Source organism: Taudactylus pleione, unplaced genomic scaffold (genome assembly GCF_031769625.1).
Source record: "Taudactylus pleione unplaced genomic scaffold, aTauple2 ptg000314l, whole genome shotgun sequence".
Classification (NCBI taxonomy): Eukaryota; Metazoa; Chordata; class Amphibia; order Anura; family Myobatrachidae; genus Taudactylus; species Taudactylus pleione.
Genome location: NW_028284715.1, coordinates 6,391,060 through 6,414,491, shown reverse-complemented (window position 1 = coordinate 6,414,491; position 23,432 = coordinate 6,391,060). Strand labels below are relative to the sequence as shown.

At 43.3% G+C, this 23,432-nt stretch overlaps 1 protein-coding gene across 14 annotated transcripts in view; it reads left to right on the top strand.

The window, feature by feature from the left end:
* RIMS2 (regulating synaptic membrane exocytosis 2) overlaps positions 1-23,432 on the top strand; it is an 801,312-nt gene that overhangs the window by 446,712 nt on the left and 331,168 nt on the right. For 13 of the 14 annotated variants that reach the window (XM_088442652.1, XM_088442648.1, XM_088442650.1 and 10 more), the window contains one exon: positions 15,798-15,862. In XM_088442652.1, coding sequence (XP_088298778.1) covers positions 15,798-15,862 — 65 coding nt within the window. Of the gene's footprint in view, positions 1-15,797; positions 15,863-16,041; positions 16,251-23,432 lie in introns of all 14 variants that reach the window. The other variant, XM_088442657.1, reaches the window with a different exon arrangement.

Below are 23,432 nucleotides of genomic sequence, written 5' to 3'. Positions count from 1 at the left end.
ATAGTATGGTGGCATGATGTGGCTATATAGTATAGTGGCATGATGTGGCTATATAGTATGGTGGCATGATGAGGCTATATAGTATGGTGGCATGATGTGGCTATATAGTATAGTGGCATGATGTGGCTATATATTATAGTGGCATGATGAGGCTATATAGTATGGTGGCATGATGTGGCTATATAGTATGGTGACATGATGAGGCTATATAGTATGGTGACATAATGAGACTATATAGTATGATGATATGATGTGGCTATATATAGTAAAGTGGCATGATGTGGCTATGTAGTATAGTGGCATGATGAGGCTATATAGTATGGTGGCATGATGTGGCTATATAGTATAGTGGCATGATGAGGCTATATAGTATGGTGGCATGATGAGGCTATATAGTATGGTGGCATGATGAGGCTATATAGTATGGTGACATGATGAGGCTATATAGTATGTTGGCATGATGAGGCTATATAGTATGGTGACATGATGAGGCTATATAGTATGGTGGCATGATGTGGCTATATAGTATGGTGGCATGATGAGGCTATATAGTATGGTGGCATGATGAGGCTATATAGTATGGTGACATGATGAGGCTATATAGTATGTTGGCATGATGAGGCTATATAGTATGGTGGCATGATGAGGCTATATAGTATGGTGGCATGATGTGGCTATATAGTATGGTGACATGATGAGGCTATATAGTATGGTGACATAATGAGACTATATAGTATGATGATATGATGTGGCTATATATAGTATAGTGGCATGATGTGGCTATATAGTATGGTGGCATGATGAGGCTATATAGTATGGTGGCATGATGAGGCTATATAGTATGGTGACATGATGAGGCTATATAGTATGTTGGCATGATGAGGCTATATAGTATGGTGGCATGATGTGGCTATATAGTATGGTGACATGAAACTACTGTATATAGTGGAATGAAGTCATTATAAAGGCCCTATACTTGTATATAGTGGGCAGTGGGACTGTGTGTTGGATATGTGGATGTACTCTATGTGCTGTACGCTTGGTTTTGTCTGATGGATAGTTGGGATTGATGCAGACAGCACTGTAGTGTTAGTTACTATAGCGCACATCCTGTTGAGAATATTACTTTTCACCATGCATGCCAATTTTCTTCCTGTTAATTGTCGCTGTGCTATGTATTACTTCTCTCTTACTGCAGCACGCTTTACACGCTGCGCTACATGAAAACTATGACAATATCTTACAGTTGGCCGGTCTGGGAGTAGAGAAAATGTGAAGGTTGCAGAGAGCGGCTGATTTTAAACCATGAAGCGAAATGGAGAGGATGGGGCGTAACATAATTGCTTAGAAATACACCATCAAAAACTCTAGGGGAGATATTATTATCAGAAATTAGCCCATTAATAGATGAGTTTATGTCATAGTTCCCTTCCCCATCTGCCACAAGCTGCGATTCTCTGAGGGGAAGGGGCCGTGATGATGCAATTCACAGCTAATCACATGATTGTGGGCCCCGCCCACTTTACTGCAGAATGCTTCCTGAAATTCAAATGCCGCTAAAGGATAGGCATAAATACGCTTTTGTTGTTTGCGCATTTTCCCCAGTAATTCACGCCCATTTTGTGACCAGTCCTGCACCAGTCAGACTGTGTTGATTGTAGAAGTATTTATACGACTCATGTAGCATAGTAGCCGCACGGTTCCATAACCTGTATTAAATCATTCAGCCTGCAGCCCTGCTCACTAACCTAATCCTCATTCTTCTGCTCTCCTCAGAATCTCTGCGTGCGATTATCATCCCTCTAATATTAGTGCATAACTAATGTCAGTGAGACTCCCGATTTTGTGAGGTCCACTTAGGGCCTGATTTAGAGGTGGGCGCTATGTCATTGCCAGACGCAAGCGGCCAAAGTCTGCGCATGTGTTCAGTTATCATCAAGAGCCGCAGAAGTAATTTGGATGCAGAGAGAGAGCGTTCTTGGGTGGTTACAGAGGGTTGGTTAGGCAGACGCATGCATGCTGTGTTAGTGACTGCGTCTTTTGCCACAGTCGCCCTGATTTTGGCGGCCATGTCCAGATGGGCATTCTATGCCTACATAGCGCTGGAGCGATGTTTGATGGTGCGACTAAATCACTGTCATCCTTTCAACCCTGTTGACCTTTTGAACCTGTCATCCTTTTAACACTGTCAGTTTATTAACTGTCGACCTTCTGGCGTCGACCTGTTGACTGTCTACCTTTTTAGTGTAGACCTACCATCCGGATACCATGGATATCAGTCCAGCCAGCGCAAGGTGTACAATAGAACAAAGCACAACAGGAATTTACTGATTGGGCATGAATACAACAACATGTAGACAGTTCCATGTGAATGCAAGACAAATGGTCTACAACATAATATTAAAGGGCTACGTACCCTTTTTGTGTGCTATTAGCTTATTGTTTTGGGACATGGACATAAATTATTGGAATTATGCATTTTTCATCTGTTTTAGAGCCGGGCATAAAAGAGTGTAAAATAACAGGATTGTGTGATGTGATACTTTTCTTGTCTGGTTTTCCTTGTTGGGTCTGGAATGAATCTGTTAATACTTATTGGATGAAGACCTTTATAACGTGTACACAGTCTCGTGTATCATTTTCTTCCTTTAGCCTTGTAATATCAGAACATGCTGTTCAGTTGTAATGTTTTCCTGGTACTGTCACTGAAACCCTTTGGCTCTTGGCAATGCTTGCAGATGGCTGGTAGAGCATAAAATTAACCGGTCCCCAGATATTTTGGTTAATTTAATTTATGCCAGTGTTTCAGAAAAGCTGCAGCAGCCATGAGTTTTTCAGTAAAGCCAGCATCTCCTAGCTGAATACAAGCCACACACCCAGGACCACAGATCAACGGAGATGTCTCAATTACAACTACAGTATTTTGCTATAGTCATTTTATTCTGTTTTATTTGCAAATTGGGCTACTTTATGTGTACTTTTATGAGTTTACATTATTTTAATTTAAAACCTGTAGTGGTTGAAAAAACAAAATTGCTACTAGACTAGATTATCACTACTGCCACCCCTACTTCTCCCATGCCCCCTCCCCTCCCAAACAACTAATGATTACTGTAATTTTACTTATTTACCAAGTCTACCATCTAGTCCTTAACTCTTTTTCTGGTGCATTTTACTAGGATCTGAGCACCTCATTGTATTCAGTCAACATCAGGGTCAGCATTCATTGATCTTCATCGATAGACCCAGTGGTCACTCTGTACCCCTAACCACTAGCGCCCAAGGCGGCCACATAAATTCCCCTGCACCAGTCCTGATCTTCCTCTTCTGTTTGCAGCCGCACCGACTATTATAGATAATGGAGGAATGTACTAATAATGTAGTCACCTATCCATTTCCATGATTATGCTAGTAAGGGCAGAGCAACATCAGGATGTGAGAGTTAGGCTAATGATGCACTGGTGCTTTCATTTCCCGCGTATCCCATGTGAATCCAGGCAATGTAATTGCCAAATATTTACCAATTTCAGCACCTTTATGTCTCCATAGCCAGGTCACTTCTGTCTCTCCAGCCCCCTTCTGTTTCCCTAGCTAGCACCCCTTCTGTCTACCCAGCCAGCACTCCTTTCTCCCCAGCCAGCACTCTTTCTGTCTCCCCAGCCAGCACCCCTTCTATCTCCCCAGCCAGCCCCCTCTGTCTTTCCAGCGAGCCCCCATCTGCCTATCCAGCCAACCATCTTCTGTCTTTCCAGCCAACATAATTTCACTCTCCCCAGCCAGCACCCCTTCTGTCTCCCCAGCCAGCCGCCTTTTGTCTCTGCAGCCAGCAGCCTTCTATCTCTCCAACCAGCCCCCTTCTGTCTCCCCAGCCAGCAGCCTTCTATCTCCCCTACCAGTAGCCTTCTGTCTCCCCAGCCAGCACCCTTTTGTCTCCCCAATCAGCACCCTTTTGTCTCACCAGCCAGCCCCCTTCTATCTACCCAACAAGCACCCTTCTATCTCCCCTATCAGCAGCCAAGGCCATAACTAGGGTAGTGCGGCTGGTGCCTTGGCACAGGGCACAGCAGGTCAGGGGGCGCTGTTTGGGCCTGTCAGTTTTCTGTTTATTATCATTCTCACTTGTAGCTTCCTCTTATTTCATCCCCAGCATCTCCTGGCCTCCCATGTCTCTTCCCTGGCCCTTCCCCATGAGGCCATTTCCCTTTTTTGGGTGCGTTATGTCCCTTTGAAAAATTGGGGGGCGCCAATGCTCTTTCTGGCACAGGGCACCAAAAAGTCTAGTTTCGGCTCTGTCAGCAGCCTTCTGTCTCTCCAGCCAGCCCCCTGCAGCCCACACACACTTAACCTTGTCTTCTAGGTGGCTGCTTCTCTGTCAGCGGTGTGACCAGCTTTATTGTACTTTATTGTACCAGGCAGCCGCCGTCTAGGGACAGTAGCTACCTGGTCCCCACAGATGTGGACCAGACGTGGACCTCATTCAGAGCCGCTCGAAAAAAAATGCGAGCACTCGCTGTGAATGAGGGAGGCCGCTTCCATTTTCTGAGCCGGCCTCCTGGCCGCTCGCTAGGCTGTGGGTTACCACCCACAGCTTAAACGACCGACCAGGATGATGGTCGCGATGATCAAGACCATCGCGACCATCGGGGCTTGCGACGACACCCTTGAGGTAGGGTCTCGTCTGCCGCAAGCCCCCGAGAGCTTTCGGCTCTAATAGAGCCGGAAGCTCTCCCACTGACATCACTGGTGACGTCAGTGGGGCCGCCCACAAACGGCAAGCGTTCGCTTGGGAACGCCTCAGTTTGTGAAACCACCCCCTGCCACGCCTACAAAATGGGGCGAGCTGTCGATCAACTTCGACAGCCGCCCCTTTTGTAGTGAGCCCCGGAGCGAGAGAATTTCTCTCTCGCTCCAGGGCTTGCGCACGCACAGTGCGGCCGCTGCGCATGCGCACAGCCAAACATCGACCCGCTTGCGAGCGCTGAAGCGCTTGCGAGCAGGTCTGAATGAGGTCCTGTGTTCTTGTGCAGCCACTATAAGGAACATACCAGAGATTGCATGGTATCTGTATGATTGAGTGCAGAGTTTACAAAGTAACAATATATTCAACTAACAAGTTGGGAAAAGGATTAGCCCATGGTTGCTAAGTGACTGTATACAAGGGAAAAAGGCGTTTTCAACATTTTAATGTTTTCTAACAAGCATGCTTTTTAAATCGTCTGTCTGCCTGTTACAAATACTAATATCCAGAAATTAAGAAGTTGTGAAAAGGAATCAATAACTTACAGGCCATTCTAATGACTGTTGAAAAGTAGTTGCCTATATACAAAAAATCCTCTTTTGTTTGGAACAAAGGCCCTCATTCAGAGCCGTACGCTCTGAGCAGAGCGCACGCTCTGAATGAGGGCCGGGCTCCATTTTCATGGAGCGTCCTCCTGGACGCTCGTATAGCTGTGGGTCACCACCCACAGGCTATACGAGCGTGCTTTTTGATGGCCGCGATGGTCGAGACCATCGCGACCATCGAAATTGCGAGCCGGAGCCTGCGGTTGAGGTTTTCAACCGCAAGCTCCGGAGTGATTTTGGCTCTATCAGAGCCAAAATCACTCCCACTGACATCACTAGTGATGTCAGTGGGCCGGCTTCTGACGGGAGGCGTTCCCGTGGGAACGCCCCCGTCAGGGAGGCACGCCCCCGGCACGCCCACCAAAGGGGGCGTGCTGTCAATCAACATTGACAGCACGCCCCCTTTGATCGGACACAACGAGCGAAGGACTTTCCTTCGCTCGTCGCGTCTGGCGCATGCGCACGACGGAGCTCCCTCCGTCGTGCGCATGCTCAGTGCATAACATCGACCCACTTGCGAGCGGACAGCCGCTCGCGAGTGGGTCTGAATCAGGCCCAAAACTTATTGATGTATCAAGTTAAGGAAAGGTCTTAATTGTATGCATTGAAAGTACTCAATTTATAGATAATATATGAATTGAGTCCAGTTACTAATTCTGTGAATGTATATTATTAATTATTGTTTTTATGTGTGTATTATTTATTTATCATTTTTAATAAATTGAATATTTTTTCCTACTAATTAAATAGCGCTTTCTTTTATGAAGTTTCATGAAATTAGTTTGTATCGATTGAAAGGGAGCAATACCCTTTAGAAAGCTGCAATTTGATTAGTAATTATTGTCACGAGGTAGACCAGTGCCCTAATATACATTTTTCTGTGTTCATAGCAAATAGAAGACTGCGTCATGTTTTACTGTGCTTTGTGCCTTTCATACTTCATATTCATAATCTTTTCTAGATATGAGTTTGTGTGAGATTACAAAGTTATGTGCTCTATAACTGTGTTGCGCTATAGCTTCACATCCTAATTCCCGAAAAAGGTGATACAACTCCTTATGCATAATTACATTTTTAATTATCAAACCAGTAAAATTAAGTAACTGGGTGTCTTCAGTACTTGACCAGTTATGTCTCAGAAGAATTCCACAACTTATCTACAAGATTAGGGATATTGATTCATGGAATCGCCACTTATTGTCTTGGCTGGAGCAAGATCACTTCTTTGAATGATTGTAATGACTGTAATATCTAAAATTCTTCACCTTTTTCAGATTCCCTCTACAGATGCATCTTCATACATCTAGCCTCAATACGGCATCAGATGCCTGGCACGCAGCTCTTTTTCACGTCTATTTCGCCCCAAACATGTGTCTTAGTGTGACTGGGACTGCACTGATTAATTTGAGAAGAAACACATGTTTATCTGTGTGCTCCTGAGTCTGTATATGAAGCACAATGGAACTTGGCGTGTAAAAAAGCGGCGGCCACTGCATTGTAGCACTTCGTATACATGTTCAGACTCATGGCTCATGTAAGCATATATGTGGCTCATGCAAACATATTACTACGTGGGTCATGTAAGCACATTACTACAGTATGTGGCTCATGTATGCACATTTCTACGTGACTCATGTATGCACATTATTACGTGACTCATGTAAGCACAGTAATACAGTATGTGGCTCATGTATGCACATTACTATGTGACTCATGTATGCACATTACTACGTGACTCATGTAAGCACATTACTACGTGACTCATGTATGCATATTACAACAGTATGTGACTCATGTAAGCACATTACTACGTGAATCATGTAAGCACATTACTACAGTATGTGGCTCATGTATGCACATTACTACGTGACTCATGTAAGCACATTACTACAGTATCAGGCTCATGTAAGCACATTACTACATGACTAAGCATATTACTACGTGACTCATGTAAGCACATTACTACAAGACTCATGTAAGCATATTACTACAGTATCAGGCTCATGTAAGCACATTACTACATGACTAAGCACATTACTACATGACTAAGCACATTACTACGTGACTCATGTAAGCACATTACTACAAGACTCATGTAAGCATATTACTACAGTATCAGGCTCATGTATGCACATTACTACGTGACTCATGTAAGCACATTACTACGTGACTCATGTAAGCACATTACTACAGTATTAGGCTCATGTAAGCACATTACTACATGACTAAGCACATTACTACATGACTAAGCACATTACTACGTGACTCATGTAAGCACATTACTACAAGACTCATGTAAGCATATTACTACAGTATCAGGCTCATGTATGCACATTACTACGTGACTCATGTAAGCACATTACTACAGTATCAGGCTCATGTAAGCACATTACTACATGACTAAGCACATTACTACGTGACTCATGTAAGCACATTACTACAAGACTCATGTAAGCATATTACTACAGTATCAGGCTCATGTAAGCACATTACTACATGACTAAGCACATTACTACATGACTAAGCACATTACTACAAGACTCATGTAAGCATATTACTACAGTATCAGGCTCATGTAAGCACATTACTACATGACTAAGCACATTACTACATGACTAAGCACATTACTACGTGACTCATCTAAGCACATTACTACAAGACTCATGTAAGCATATTACTACAGTATCAGGCTCATGTAAGCACATTACTACATGACTAAGCACATTACTACGTGACTCATCTAAGCACATTACTACAAGACTCATGTAAGCATATTACTACAGTATCAGGCTTATGTAAGCACATTACTACATGACTAAGCACATTACTACATGACTAAGCACATTACTACGTGACTCATGTAAGCACATTACTACATGACTAAGCACATTACTACATGACTAAGCACATTACTACGTGACTCATCTAAGCACATTACTACAAGACTCATGTAAGCATATTACTACAGTATCAGGCTCATGTATGCACATTACTATGTGACTCATTTAAGCACATTACTACATGACTCATGTAAGCACATTACTACATTACTCATGTAAGCACATTAATACAGTATGTGGCTCATGTAAGCACATTACTACGTGACTAATGCAAGCACATTACTACAAGACTCATGTAAGCATATTACTACAGTATCAGGCTCATGTAAGCACATTACTACATGACTAAGCACATACTACGTGACTCATCTAAGCACATTACTACAAGACTCATGTAAGCATATTACTACAGTATCAGGCTCATGTATGCACATTACTATGTGACTCATTTAAGCACATTACTACATGACTCATGTAAGCACATTACTACATTACTCATGTAAGCACATTAATACAGTATGTGGCTCATGTAAGCACATTACTACGTGACTAATGCAAGCACATTACTACAAGACTCATGTAAGCATATTACTACAGTATCAGGCTCATGTAAGCACATTACTACATGACTAAGCACATTACTACGTGACTCATGTAAGCACATTACTACAAGACTCATGTAAGCATATTACTACAGTATCAGGCTCATGTAAGCACATTACTACATGACTAAGCACATTACTACATGACTAAGCAGATTACTACGTGACTCATGTAAGCACATTACTACAAGACTCATGTAAGCATATTACTACAGTATCAGGCTCATGTAAGCACATTACTACATGACTAAGCACATTACTACATGACTAAGCACATTACTACGTGACTCATCTAAGCACATTACTACAAGACTCATGTAAGCAAATTACTACAGTATCAGGCTCATGTAAGCACATTACTACATGACTAAGCACATTACTACGTGACTCATCTAAGCACATTACTACAAGACTCATGTAAGCATATTACTACAGTATCAGGCTCATGTAAGCACATTACTACATGACTAAGCACATTACTACATGACTAAGCACATTACTACGTGACTCATGTAAGCACATTACTACATGACTAAGCACATTACTACATGACTAAGCACATTACTACGTGACTCATCTAAGCACATTACTACAAGACTCATGTAAGCATATTACTACAGTATCAGGCTCATGTATGCACATTACTATGTGACTCATTTAAGCACATTACTACATGACTCATGTAAGCACATTACTACATTACTCATGTAAGCACATTAATACAGTATGTGGCTCATGTAAGCACATTACTACGTGACTAATGCAAGCATATTACTACAGTGTGTGGCTCATGTATGCACATTAGTACGTGATTAATGTAAGCACATTACAATGTGGCTCATGTATGCACATTACTACGTGATTAATGTAAGCACATTACTATGTGGCTCATGTATGCACATTACTACGTGGCTCATGTAAGGCAACTAAGAGCATGGTTTTATCCCCTTCCCCTACCGTTACAGCTGTGTCCAGGTTGAACATCCTGTCTTGATACTATACTACAGCCTGCCGGTTGTTTATTGCCTAAATGGAAACAAACAAAAAATTATTTGTACAACAAATTAGAAATTTGTATCCATGTATGATCACTTTGGCTGCTTTATTGTACGACCTACCTGCCCTAATAACCTCATCTGCCATGTCTTAAACTAGGGTTATGCTTCTGTTTATCCCATGCTGAAAAATGTGTTTTAACTTGCACTCCTGTGTACCCCTAACCCTCTCCCCCTCCCATCCTACCTCTTCCTCATCTCACTCATCCTTCTCTTTCTAATTGCATTAATACAACACATTGTTCTTTTAGTGTTAACCAGTAAGGTGCACCATGTCTAACTGGAAGGCCGCTAATGACATTGTATCACCACACATAATGAGAACCAGTAGGCATACGGGATGATGTATTACAGCTTGGGATAATTCTGTATATTTGTCCAGCTAGGTTAGTTGATAACTTGGACAGAATTTGCGAATAAACCACGAGTGTGAAATTCTCCCCAAAAACAATGCATTTTGCTAGGCTCCTTGAGCTGGCCATATACACAAGATGCAGCTTGCTTGGCAAGTTCAGCATATGTGCTTCTCTTACTTATGGAGAGAACTGTAGTGTGCCTGAATGACAGCAGGACAAGTGGCAGTAAATGCTAAAATTATAGCGCATAATTAATACACCATATAGTCCATGGCTGGACTGTGTTATTAACCATCTAACTGGCATGGTTGCATGGTATGCGCCTACAGCCAGTAGGGCAAGTTTTGCTGACACTGTCATATGTTGCATCAGGGGTCAAGCACCTACAAGTGATCTGCCTCCAAACAGCCACATATGAGTCTGTTTGGCTTCAAATGATTATATCGCTATTTAATAAGCCATGTTATGTACTATAGCAGTGATTTTCAACTCGAGGCACACTACACAAGATTTTAAAATTGCCAAGGCACACCATCCGGCTTTGCGGCGTTCGTGACCTATGAAAAAACATACATATTGGCTCACACAAAAAAAAAAAAACACACATTGGCCTCCACAGGAATAAAACACACATACATTGGCCCCAGCGAAATAACACACATATGCATTGGCCCCTACAGGAATAAAACTCACATACATTGGCCCCCACAGGAATAAAACACACATACATTGGCCCCAGCAAAATAACACACATATACATTGGCCTCCACAGGAATAAAACTCACATACATTGGCCCCCACAGGAATAAAACACACATACATTGGCCCCAGCGAAATAACACACATTTACATTGGCCCCTACAGGAATAAAATGCACATACATTGGCCCCAGCGAAATAACACACATATACATTGGCCCACACAGGAATAAAACTCACATACATTGGCCCCCACAGGAATAAAACACATATACACTGGCCACCACAGGAATAAAATGCACATACATTGGCCCCAGCGAAATAACACACATATACACTGGCCCCTACAGGAATAAAACACACATACATTGGCCCCAGCGAAATAACACACATATACACTGGCCCCTACAGGAATAAAACACACATACATTGGCCCCAGCGAAATAACACACATATACACTGGCCCCCACAGGATAAAACACACATAACATTGTCCCCAGCGAAATAACACATATATACATTGGCCCCCACAGGAATAAAACACATAACATTGGCCCAAGAGAAATAAAACACACATACATTGGCCCCACAGGAATAAACCTCACATACATTGGCCCCCACAGGAATAAAATGCACATACATTGGCCCCCACAGAAATAAATTAACATTAGCTGGCCCCCACAGAAACAAAAAATATACATTGCTCCCCACAGAAAAATATAAACCACATTGATCCCCACCAAAAACAAAAATTCACACCGTCTCCCACATGCCTATCTGCCCCTCATCTGGCTGACCCAGTGCAGAGCTGTCAGTAGCGGACAGGCGTGCTGGCGGGAGAGCGGGCTGGCTGGCAATGTGGTGTGCGTGACCTGTGATATCACACCGCCGCATCTAGGCAGGGTACAGCCCAGGCGCGCCTGAACGTCCCAGAATAGCTCAGCGGCAGCGCTGCCCGGTCCTCAGTACTATAATCTGACCGGCTGCTGGCTACTGCTTCTGACCGCACTGCGGCACACTGGTTGAAAATCACTGTACTGTAGTATGCATCTCCTAGGTGTATCAGGCACTACACAGGTGTATGTCACCTCTGAATGTTTTATTTCGTGCACATTTTCAAGAACTAAGGTCTTTCATAGAACTAAATGCTGATTTACATTTGAGCCAGTAATACATCTTAATTTTCAGTTTCAGGAAGGAATGTTAAATGGTGTCTAGTTTAGCTAAGTTGACTGAATGAGGTCAATACAAGTGAACAGGAAATGATAGACTGCAAAATTTAGTCTACCAAAATACCTCTCATGTAAGCTGAAGCTTTCTGCAAATCCGCCATCCGAGTAAAAAGGAATGCTGCAACCAGTTAGAGGGGGATCTCCATTACAGCTGCAGATACGAAGGGAGAAATTAAATGGCCAAACATTGTAGGGACTAAGGGGCTAATTCAGCATAGGATGGAATTGCAAATCTGCACGCAGGCAACACACAGCAGCACGCAGGCAGCACGCAGACAGCACACAGGCAGCACACCTTTGCAATTCCATCCTTGCTAATATGCAAATGCAGCAGGAGGTGTATGACACCCCCTGTATGACACCCCCTGTATGACACCCCCTGCTGCATTTGCGATCACAGCACTGTGACAGAAGTCACAGTCCGGGATAACCATGATGGTGGACGGTGCCAGGCCGCAGGCCAGCTGAGCTCAGCTTACTCAGGCTGGCCAGCTTGCAAGACCAGGAAACTGTGTCCGTGGACGCAGCCCCTGGCCTTGCCACTCCCGGAAAATGGGAACACCGGCCACCCCCGCACCTCCCTTTAAATGCCTCTGCCTGTCAATTGGCAGATGCATAGAAGGGGCTGTGTGTGAACATGCAGGGCCCGTACTGCACATTCGCAGAAAAGGTCCTGCGCTCACGCAGATTCCCGATAATCGGGTATCTGCGATCAGCATTACACTTACATGTAATGCTGAATCAGCCCCTAAGTGCACCAGGAAGAGAGATGTGGACCCTTCACTAAAATGTATTTGACATAACGTCATACATTCTAGGTGTTTTCTGGACATTCCGTGAGAATAGATAACTAAGCTGTAATAGGTATTAATGTGTGGAGTATACACCTAGGGGTATATTTACTAAAGTGAGAGTTTTGTCGATGTGGAGATGTTGCCCATAGCAACCAATCAGATTCTACTTAACATTTAACTAGAACCTTCTACAAGATAGTAGCTAGAATCTGATTGGTTGCCATGGGCAACATCTCCACTTCTAAAAACTCTCACTTTAGTAAATATACCTCCAACTATCCTCCCCTTCTGTATCATGCCTGTCTGTCTGCCCCTCCCCTTTAGAATGTAAGCTCTCACGAGCAGGGCCCTCTTCCCTCATGTGCTTGTTCTTACACTTTCTTCTACTCTTTACTCCTCATAAGGGCACCTATCACATCTCTGCCAACTCCCTTCTGCTTATTGTGAGTGTTTTAATCACTATTGCAGAAATGTATATAATGTCCTTCACTCTACTGTAAGTTACTTGTTTGTTTTTTGTTCACTTATTAGTTTTATGTACTATGTAAGGCGCTGCGGAACACTTGTGGCGCCATATAAATAAAGGATAATAAATAAAGGATAATAAATACTGTTGACTTTGTCTTGGTTGTCATGTGGAGAATTGACTTATCTTAAAGGAGATTTGTAAAAACACTTTTAATGTATCTGTATCTGGAGGCCCTTATGTTAAATTACTGAGAATATAACTTTCTTTTATCGTTCCTGTATCAGACTACCAAGCCAAACACCAATTTGTAAAGGGCGTAAGCTTATGTAGGAATTATGCGTTTATAATTATATACATTATTGTCAGTGTGGATTGTGGAGTGTACCAAACGTCTGAATGCTAAAGTAACATGTAAATGATTCGGTGTGTTTATGTAAGAGACAGGAATTGATGGCCTAGGGTAAGGTTAAAGGCAAAACTCATTAATACCATAAATGGTTATTTTGTGTATCAATGATTTATTATATGTGGTTGTATACAGAAAATCTCTCCTGCAGCTGTTACCTGGTTTCTTGTGACTTTTTGTTGTTGCTTCGCTAAGACTTTATGTTGAATGTGTAAGGCCTTCAAAAACCAGGTTGTTCTGTATGTATTCGGTGTTGCTCCCACGAGGAAGTGCTGTACAACTGCTGACTGTGCTGGGGAATTACACATAGACAGTACTGCAAGAGGGAAGCATTCATTAAGTGAAATTATAAGCAAAATGATTATATCGCAGTAAATGATCATTCTGCCCTCAGGTATTAGAACATCATAAACAGGTTTCTGATTTTTTTCTTTTTTTCTTTTAACATTAAACAAATATATCAGTGTTTTAATTGCTCCACGTCACAGGCTGAATTTACAAAGAGAGCATCATTAAATTTGGGACAAGAACAGGATTTCCAAGGTTCATTCCACTATACTGCACTTTTTTCCTATATTTTCTCATGTCTGCATTTTGTTTTTCCTGCATGGTACTACAAGTCTCAGCATGGTAGCACCTCTTATAATGTTTAAAATTAGGATGTGCAGTCCAGCCCCCCCCCCCCCCCTTTCTTCTATACTTGTGTTTATAATGTACAGCCATGGCCAAAAGTTATGAGAATGACACAAGTATTGGTTTTCACAAAGTTTGCTGCTTCAGTGTTATTAGACCTATTTGTCAGATGTTACTATGGTATACTGAAGTAAAATTAGAAGCATTTCATAAGTGTCAAAGGCTTTTATTGACAATTAAATTAAGTTTATGTAAAGAGTGAATATTTGCAGTGTTGACCCTTCTTTTCCAAGACCTCTGTAATTCGCCCTGGCATGCTGTCACTCAACTTCTGGGCCACATACTGACTGATGGCCGCCCATTCTTGCCCAATCAATGCTTGGAGTGTGTCAGAATTTGTGGGTTTTTGTTTGTCCACCCTTCTTAAAATGTGCCTTAAAAATGGTCTGACCAGCATTTGGTGAGCACTGCATTGCAATAAGACGAGTTACGTTCCTATACAGAAACATTGTGCCTAGCTATTGTTTATTAATGAAATTACCATTTTTCAAGTTTATTGTTGCCTGTATGCTGCGAAGTGGAGCAATATCCAGCTTCAGTGTTGATGTTGGCTGTATGATCATGCCTGGTACAGCATTGCCATGCAAGTGTGATGCTCTTGTCTGTTACTAGCTAGCAGACCTGACCTGAAGTTCTGGACCCTTTCATCAGAAGCAGACACCCAGCAGGCGATGCCATCATGGTCTAGAGTATTTCTGACAATGTGGTCTGTGTGTTACATTCACCAACACATCTGAGTTCAAGCTCCTAAACTCCTAAACTAAGCTCAAGCTCCTCTTTTTACTAATTCTCCTTTCCCAATGCTTGTGTAATGTATTGTTTTTGTTGGCAAATCGATGTCTGTTCTTCCCAGCAACCTCGTGTTAATGTGAGCAAGTGTCAGTCTATGGTAACATTTCCAAGCATCAGGTAAGTAACATAGATATGTAAAATTAAGTTGCAAGAGTTTTCTCTTAAGTGGAGTTCTCAGACTGGAGCCAGTTAGAGATCTAAAACCTACTTACTCATATTGCTTTGTCAACTCAATGGTCAACTCAACGGTGATTGTGTTATAATGCTTTTACTATACTGTACATGTATTCACACATCAGTCGCTGTTTTGTTCTACTTTTGTTTATGTGATACTGTATTTCAGTGACTGGTTACTCAGAGGGTATTGTGGCAAAGTGAATAAAAAATAATAATAATTCAGTGCGAACCTCTAGGAATAGTACAGGACAGAGTAACAAAGAAACTGCCATATTATGCCTTTGTCTTTCTCTCCTCATCTTTCCTTTACTGCACTCTCTTCTCTGTCTGACCCTCACAGGTGACATGGAGTATTGGCTGGAGCACACGTCTTGGCACAGCAGTGAGGCGTCCCCAATGTCTTTGGTGAGACGTGTGGGGCCCTAACATTCAGTTTCCTTTACCATCCACACCTTGTTTTTATTTATACCTATGCATGTTTTATTTTCCTTTATTTTATATATATATATATATACATATATATATATATATATATAGATATATATATATATATATATACCTTTTTTTTTATCCCACACTTGTAGGGGACAGTCAAAGGGGAAAAAGAAAAACTAGTGAGCAGGCAGTTTTGTCGGATTCTAACACCTTGTCTGAAAGACAAAAGAGAATGGTGTGTTTTGGAGCCCACTCATTGGAAGAGGACTTGGAATGGTCTGAGCCTCAGATTAAAGACTCTGGGGTAGACACGTGTAGTAGCACCACCCTTAACGAGGAGCATAGCCATAGCGAGAAGGTACTGACATTGTGGAAGCCTGCATTTTGATCTGCTCATTTGGTCTTCGTTTGCTCTCTGTCACTCATTTAATTAAAGCATTTTTTTTTTTACAATGAGACAGGGGGCTTATTCGAAGACTGCAGTTCGATGTCGCGGCCGCCTGCCAACAAAGAGCCACTCTGCACATTTTCGGCCCTGTTCGGCAGCTGAGCTGCACCTGCCGTCTTTGAATGAGCTCCAAACTGTTTCCTAGAAACTGTAGTATTTCTTAAGGTGCAGAAAAGAAAAACAAAAATAAAAAAAAATAAAAAACAACAACAAAAAAATTCTTGTATTGCCGCCCTTGGCAGGACAAGAATGGAAAGTGGCCAGGCACAGAAGAATCTCCTTTTCACCTCGCTGCATATTCTAGAATGCAATATCTTCTTCATTCACCTAGCTATATTGCCGTTGAGGATGCAATTGAATTGGCTGATTATTAGCTTTATTCCCACATTAACCAATACAGCTAAATAAATAAAATAAATACAAAAAAAAAATTAATCATAATACTAATAATAATAATAAATATATAATAATTGGGTCTGTTTGTACAGAAAAGTTGTTTTTCTTTTTTCCCTTTCACTTTCATGTCATGTCCGTTCTTTTCATTTGTGGTCATAGTGTTTTTGTGCCATTTTGAGTTGTAGTGTGCTGTTCACCGTTCAGTTTATTTCTTTTGCTTTTAGTGCTGTGGCAGCATAACACTCATTGTCTTGTCATTGTGCTCTCTGTACGTGAAACCTGCATGGAACATGAACTTGCGAAGTGTTGCCCTAATGGAGCAGCCGTGATTACACACAATATGTTTCCTCTGAGTTATAAATCCGCATCGGAAGTAATGTTCTACCTCCGAATGGTTCACCAAGAGTCACTTGCAGAACGAGGCTCCAGGTCGATCTTAAAACCTCGACCATGCTCACTCCATAAAAGCCGTATAGTTCTATCTTTTCAGTGTCAAATATGGTAAAACTGTTTAGATTATTTGTTAATATGTTAATTGGGGACTTCATTCCAGGAGTAAATATGTTACCAGGATAAAAAATAGACTTCTCAGTATGTGGGAGTCCCAATCATGTCCTCAAGGAGAACTGATCCTAAGCTGCGAGTTGCAGTATACAAGCAACTAATATAATGCACAATTATATATTTAAATATTTAGATGGCTTCTCAGAAATAAATGATGTTATAGCAGGGAAGATTAATTAATTACCTGTTAGGTGCTAAGCTGATCGTTGCCTCCCTGGGTACTGGCCATTGTGTGCCCGCTCAGTCATGTGAATGGGTGCATGCCCTTGAGGCCTGATGTGATGTGCACCTCATGACATTTAATGCCTATGTAAGGAAAAACCTGGCATCATTTGGACACCTGCTATAGGCTCTACAATCTGATCTAAGCACTGTTGTTTTTTTATGGACGCAGTGGCAGAAATTGCGAGTGTGGGGCACAGGTGCAAAAATATACTTCAGACCTCCCTCCTTCGCCCCCTCAGGTAGAGGCAGGGTCTGACTGGGGAGACAGAGGGTAACAGGGAGCGGCAGTGGGTAACAGGGAGAGGCAGTGGAGGACAGGGAGAAGAAGTCGGTGATAGGGAGAGGCAGTGGAGGACAGGGAGAAGAAGTCGGTGATAGTGAGAGGCAGTGGAGGACAGGGAGAAGAAGTCGGTGATAGGGAGAGGCAGTGGAGGACAGGGAGAAGAAGTGGGTGACAGGGAGAGGCAGCGGAGGACAGGGAGAAGAAGTCGGTGATAGGGAGAGGCAGTGGAGGACAGGGAGAAGAAGTCGGTGATAGGGAGAGGCAGTGGAGGACAGGGAGAAAAAGTGGGTGACGGAGAGGCAGTGGGTGACTAAAGCAGCAGAGGATGACAGAGGGAGGCTGTGGATGACAATAGGTGGAGAGAGTGGATGGCAAAGAGAGGTTGTGGGTGACAGTGTTAGGCAGCGGATACCAGAGAGGCCGTGGGTGACGACAGGAGGCAGTGGGTGACGGATAGGCACTGGGGAAGGCAGCGGCTGACATGGGGAGGCAGGGAGAGACAGTGGGTGACAGGGGAGGTAGATGGTAACAGGGAGAGGCAGAGGGTGACAGCGGGAGACAATGATAGCAGGAGGCAGATGGTGGTAAGGAGAGGCAATGGGTGCCTGGATAGACAGCGTGTGGCAGGGGCGGGCAGAGGGTGACAGCGAGAGGTAGTGGATGACAGGGGGAGGCAGTGAGTGACTGGAGAGGCAGAGGGAACTGCTAGGGGTGGCAGGGAAGGCAGTGGGTGACAGCGGGAGGCAATAGGAGGCAGGCGGAAGTAGAGGATGACAGGGTGAGACAGTGGGTGACAGCGGAAGGCAGAGAGTGACAGCGGGTGGCAGAGAGTGAATGGAGGACAAGCACTCAGTGTGTCGCAGTGCGCCTGCCATATCTGTTAAAAGGAAGCTGATCTGGTCTTCAAATAATTGTTCTCCAGGAGTCCGTCAGTTGATCGGCAAGCATCCAGCCGGGTGTCTGTAAACTCTGCTCCTTCTCCACAAACACACACACGCAAGGTCATCCCCGCATCCCTAAGATAAGGGGCAGGTCACTCAAGGCTGTGGGGCCAACCATACTCCTTGCCCTGGCCAGTCCGATGATCTTTAAAATGGTTGGGGCCAGGGGAAAACTCATTGCTGGTCTAGGCAGCCGCGGGCCCCTTAGTCCCCAGGGCTCCTTAGTCCCCAGGGCCCCGATGTTTTGCACGGCCTGTACCGCAAGTAGTTCCGCCCCTGTATGGAGGTACTATTGCCAACCTTTGCTTTGTTCCCTGACCATTAACGCTTGCTACCTGCTTTGTTCTTTTCAATCTTGCCAGATGCTTTGGCCTTTTTTTGCCATATTATAATGTCCTTACCACTTATAACACCTACTTGTCTTGTTCATATTCTTGCAGATAAACTTAGCTTTATCCTACATTGTCCAAGATCTATATACTGTACCAGGGTCTTGGCCCATGAGAATGTTATTTGTTGAGCTTACACTAGCTTCTCCTTTGTCACCTAATATTGATTTAAGCATTCCAGAATGGTCTCCGGTAATCAGCAAGCCTCTAAAAACTCTAAAAGACAGTTGCAAACTGTATTTTAGGTTGAGACTATACAGCCATGGCCAAAAGTTTTGAGAATGACACAAGTATTGGTTTTCACAAAGTTTGCTGCTTCAGTGTTTTTAGACTTTTTTGTCAGATGTTACTATGATATACTGAAGTAAAATTACAAGCATTTCATAAGTGTCAAAGGCTTTTATTGACAATTACATTAAGTTTATGCAAAGAGTCAATATTTGCAGTGTTGACCCTTCTTTTTCAAGACCTCTGCAATTCGCCCTGGCATGCTGTCAATCAACTTCTGGGCCACATACTGACTGATGGCTGTCCATTCTTGCCTAATCAATGCTTGGAGTTTGTCAGAATTTGTGGGTTTTTGTTTGTCCACCCGCCTCTTGAGGATTGACCACAAGTTCTCAATGGGATTAAGGTCTGGGGAGTTTCCTGGCCATGGACCCAAAATTTTGATATTTTGTTCCCCGAGCCACTTAGTTATCACTTTTGCCTTATGACAAGGTGCTCCATCATGCTGGAAAAGGCATTGTTCGTCACCAAACTGTTCTTGGATGGTTTGGAAAAGTTGCTCTTGGAGGATGTTTTGGTACCATTCTTTATTCATGGCTGTGTTCTTAAGCAAAATTGTGAGAGAACCCACTCTCTTGGCTGAGAAGCAACTCCAGACATGACACAGGACTGATAATAGAGCTCACCTTTCCTTCTCCGGACAAGCATTTTCCAGATGCCACAAACAATCTGAAAGGGGATTCATCAGAGAAAATAACTTTACCCCTGTCCTCAGCAGTCCAATCCCTGTACCTTTTGAGGAAAATCAGTCTGTCCCTGATGTTTTTCCTGGAGAGAAATGGCTTCTTTGCTGCCCTTCTTGACACCAGGCCATCCTCCAAAAAATCTTCATCCTTTGTCATGCCAACAGTAAAGCATCCTGAGACCATTCATGTGTGGGGTTGCTTCTCAGTCAAGGGAGTATTTGTGGATGAGGAAGACTATCCAGGTCCCTCACCTCCGGTTCTTTCCCCAACCTAGCACCCAGACTTCTAAACCATCTGTGGAAGATATTCTGAGCTCAAACGTGACAGTTTGTTCAGGCCACCTGGAAGCCGCGGGAGCTCAGAGTGCAGGGGCGTTAAAAGATCTCGCCTCTCTCATGGAGAATCAGGAGGCTGTACAACAGCAGGTGGCTCAATATCTCCAGGAACTCTCCGGTCAATTACTTACAATACAGTCGACTCTGGCTACTCTACTTCCTTCTCCCCCTGTACCTGTAGCAGTAATTCAAAAGTCTCATCTGCAGTTGGCCTCTCCTGAGCATTTTGATGGAAACCCCAGGCGCTTCCAGGGCTTCATCAATCAGTGCGAGATACAGTTCGAGTGTCTACCCCAGAATTTCCCAACATCAAGGTCAAAGGTGGCATACATCATCTCCTTGCTTTCAGGAACCGCCTTGGACTGGGTCTCTCCATTATGGGAATGAGCTGATTTTCTAATCTTTAATTATGAGGACTTTATCAGTTCCTTCAAAAGAATTTTCGAAGAGCCAGGCCGGTCTGCTTCGGCCTCCTCAGACCTCCATCAAGTTCGGCAAGGGACCCGTACTGTGGACCAGTACGTTGTTCAATTTCAAACAATTGCTTCCGAATTAAAATGGAATGATGAGGCGCTTAGAGCAGTGTGTTTTCATGCGTTGTCCGAGAAAATGAAGGATGAACTAGCTTCTCGAGATGTTCCTGAGTCCCTATCTGAAGTAATTTCTTTCTACATTAAGATTGACTTGCGCCATAGAGAATGGCAGGCTAGTAGGGGGCGTGAAGATTGTTTCAAGGATCGATTTTGGCCAGTTGCATCTTCTTTCTCCCCATCGCCATCTAAAGAGGAGCCCATGCAGGTCAACAGATCACACTTAACTCGCCGATTCCAGAACAAACTTTGTCTTTACTATGCTGCTCCTGGTCATATTCTTAAAAATTGTCCTCTTCTCTCGGGAAATGAGACCCTAACTGGTTCCGAGAGCGTCCAGTTGGGGGTGTTAATTAAGCCTTCCATGTATTAGATAGTCTACTACCGCTGGTCATTCGTTTCAAGACTCAAGTCAAAAGTATTAAAGCCTTGGTGGACTCAGGAGCTGCAGGAAATTTTATTTGTGAATCTTTGACACATGAATTCGGAATTCCCATACAACCTTTCCCAAACAAACTGACCCTTACCGAGGTAGATGGCAGTGTTATTCTTGGAGACGTAATTTCTTCTGTTATCTTACCATTTTAACTTCGGGTAGGATGCTAATATGAAGAGGCGATAGAATTCTTGGTTCTACTTAGAACTTCCCATGCTCTAGTGTTAGGTCTGCCTTGGCTTCAAACACACAACCCTACGATGAATTGGTCCACCATGCATGTACTGGCTTGGGGACACAATTGTTTTCACCGGTGTCTTCCTCGTGTCCAACCTCAAGTTCGTCCAATTCTGGATCCCCTTATTTTTGCTCACACCCAACTCCTGAGTCCATCTCCTGGCAAGATCTGTGTGGTGCCTCTGTTACATAAGAATTTACTAACCTGGGCTCATGCCTCCTTGTTTGCTGGCCTTTACGTTTTTACAGCGCTCCTACTGGTGGCCTACTATGAAGGAAGACATCAGGAATTTTATTATTTCTTGTGCCAAGTGTGCTCTGCACAAATCCACTTGTAACAAAATCATAGGACCTTTACATCCTGTACCCATTCCTGATACTCCTTGGTCTCATCTGTCAATGGATTTTATTTCCGAGTTACCACCTTCTAAAGGCCTTAACACTATCTGGGTGGTTGTAGACCGATTTTCGAAGATGGCACATTTTTTCCCTTTGGTTGGACTTCCTTCTGTGCCACAGTTGGCCAAAATATTTATTTGTGACATCTTCCGTATCCACGGACTACCTATAGAGATAATCTCCGATCGGGGTGTGCAATTTGTGGCCAAATTCTGGAGGTCGTTATGTTCATCTTGTGGGATTAAACTTAAGTTTTCATCCGCCTATTACCCACTAACAGATTTCCAAACTGAAAGGGTGAATGAAGATATGGAGACGTTTATTAGACTCCTCGTGTCTTCAGCTCAAGATGACTGGGTCAATTTATTACCTTGGGCGGAGTTTGCCCACAATTTTAGGTCTCATACCTCCTAAAATTCTACTCCATTTGTTTACGGTATAACATCCCCGTGTTCCAGACTTTCAAGATTTTCCTCAAATGGAAGTACCTGCCGTCACAAACCTTATGGAATAATTTTCTGGAATATGGAAGAATATTCACTCTTCTTTTAAAAAGACTTCTAGTAGTTACAAGAAGTTTGCAGACCGAAAACGTCTTGCCGTTCCTTTTCTGAGAGTTGGAGAAATTTGCTCCACGCTTCATCTAACCATATCGCATTGTAAAGGTTATCAATCCGGTGGTGTATAAATTGGAATTATCTCCTCAGTTGAAAATATCTAACACATTTCATGTTTCTCTACTATGACCATTAATTCTTAACAAATTCCAGCGGTCTCCAGCAAGGACAGCTCAAGTTCATTCTCAACTGGGAGTTGAATTAGAAAGAGAGAAGATTCTTGACTCTTGACATTGGTTGAATCATCTTCAATATCTGATTGATTGGAAGGGGTACGGACCTGAAAAACGGGCATGGATCAAGGCATCTGATATCCATACTCCACAGCTTATTCGAGCCTTTCATAAAACAATTCCTGATAAGCCTTTTAGGTGTCCAGAGTCCACCCTGAAAGGGGGGGTACTGTCAAGTTGCGGCCTAGGATTGGCAGTTATTCACCTCAGCGCCGGCTTCCCTTGAACTCCCGTGCGGTCAGACGCCAAGTGCTGCGGTGAGTGACGTGCTGAGGATTATTCCTGGGTTCTGCTAGTACATCCATGTGTTGCTCTGTGATTTGGTCCTACGGTTACCGTCATGGATGCAGCCATGACAGTCTACATCAGCTGATTAGCCCTTTACCCAATGGTAGCATTGGTTGTTGTCAGCTGACACCATCCTCCAATGGATTACTACCTTAGGATATTTAGCCGGGCTCTGGGCAACAGGA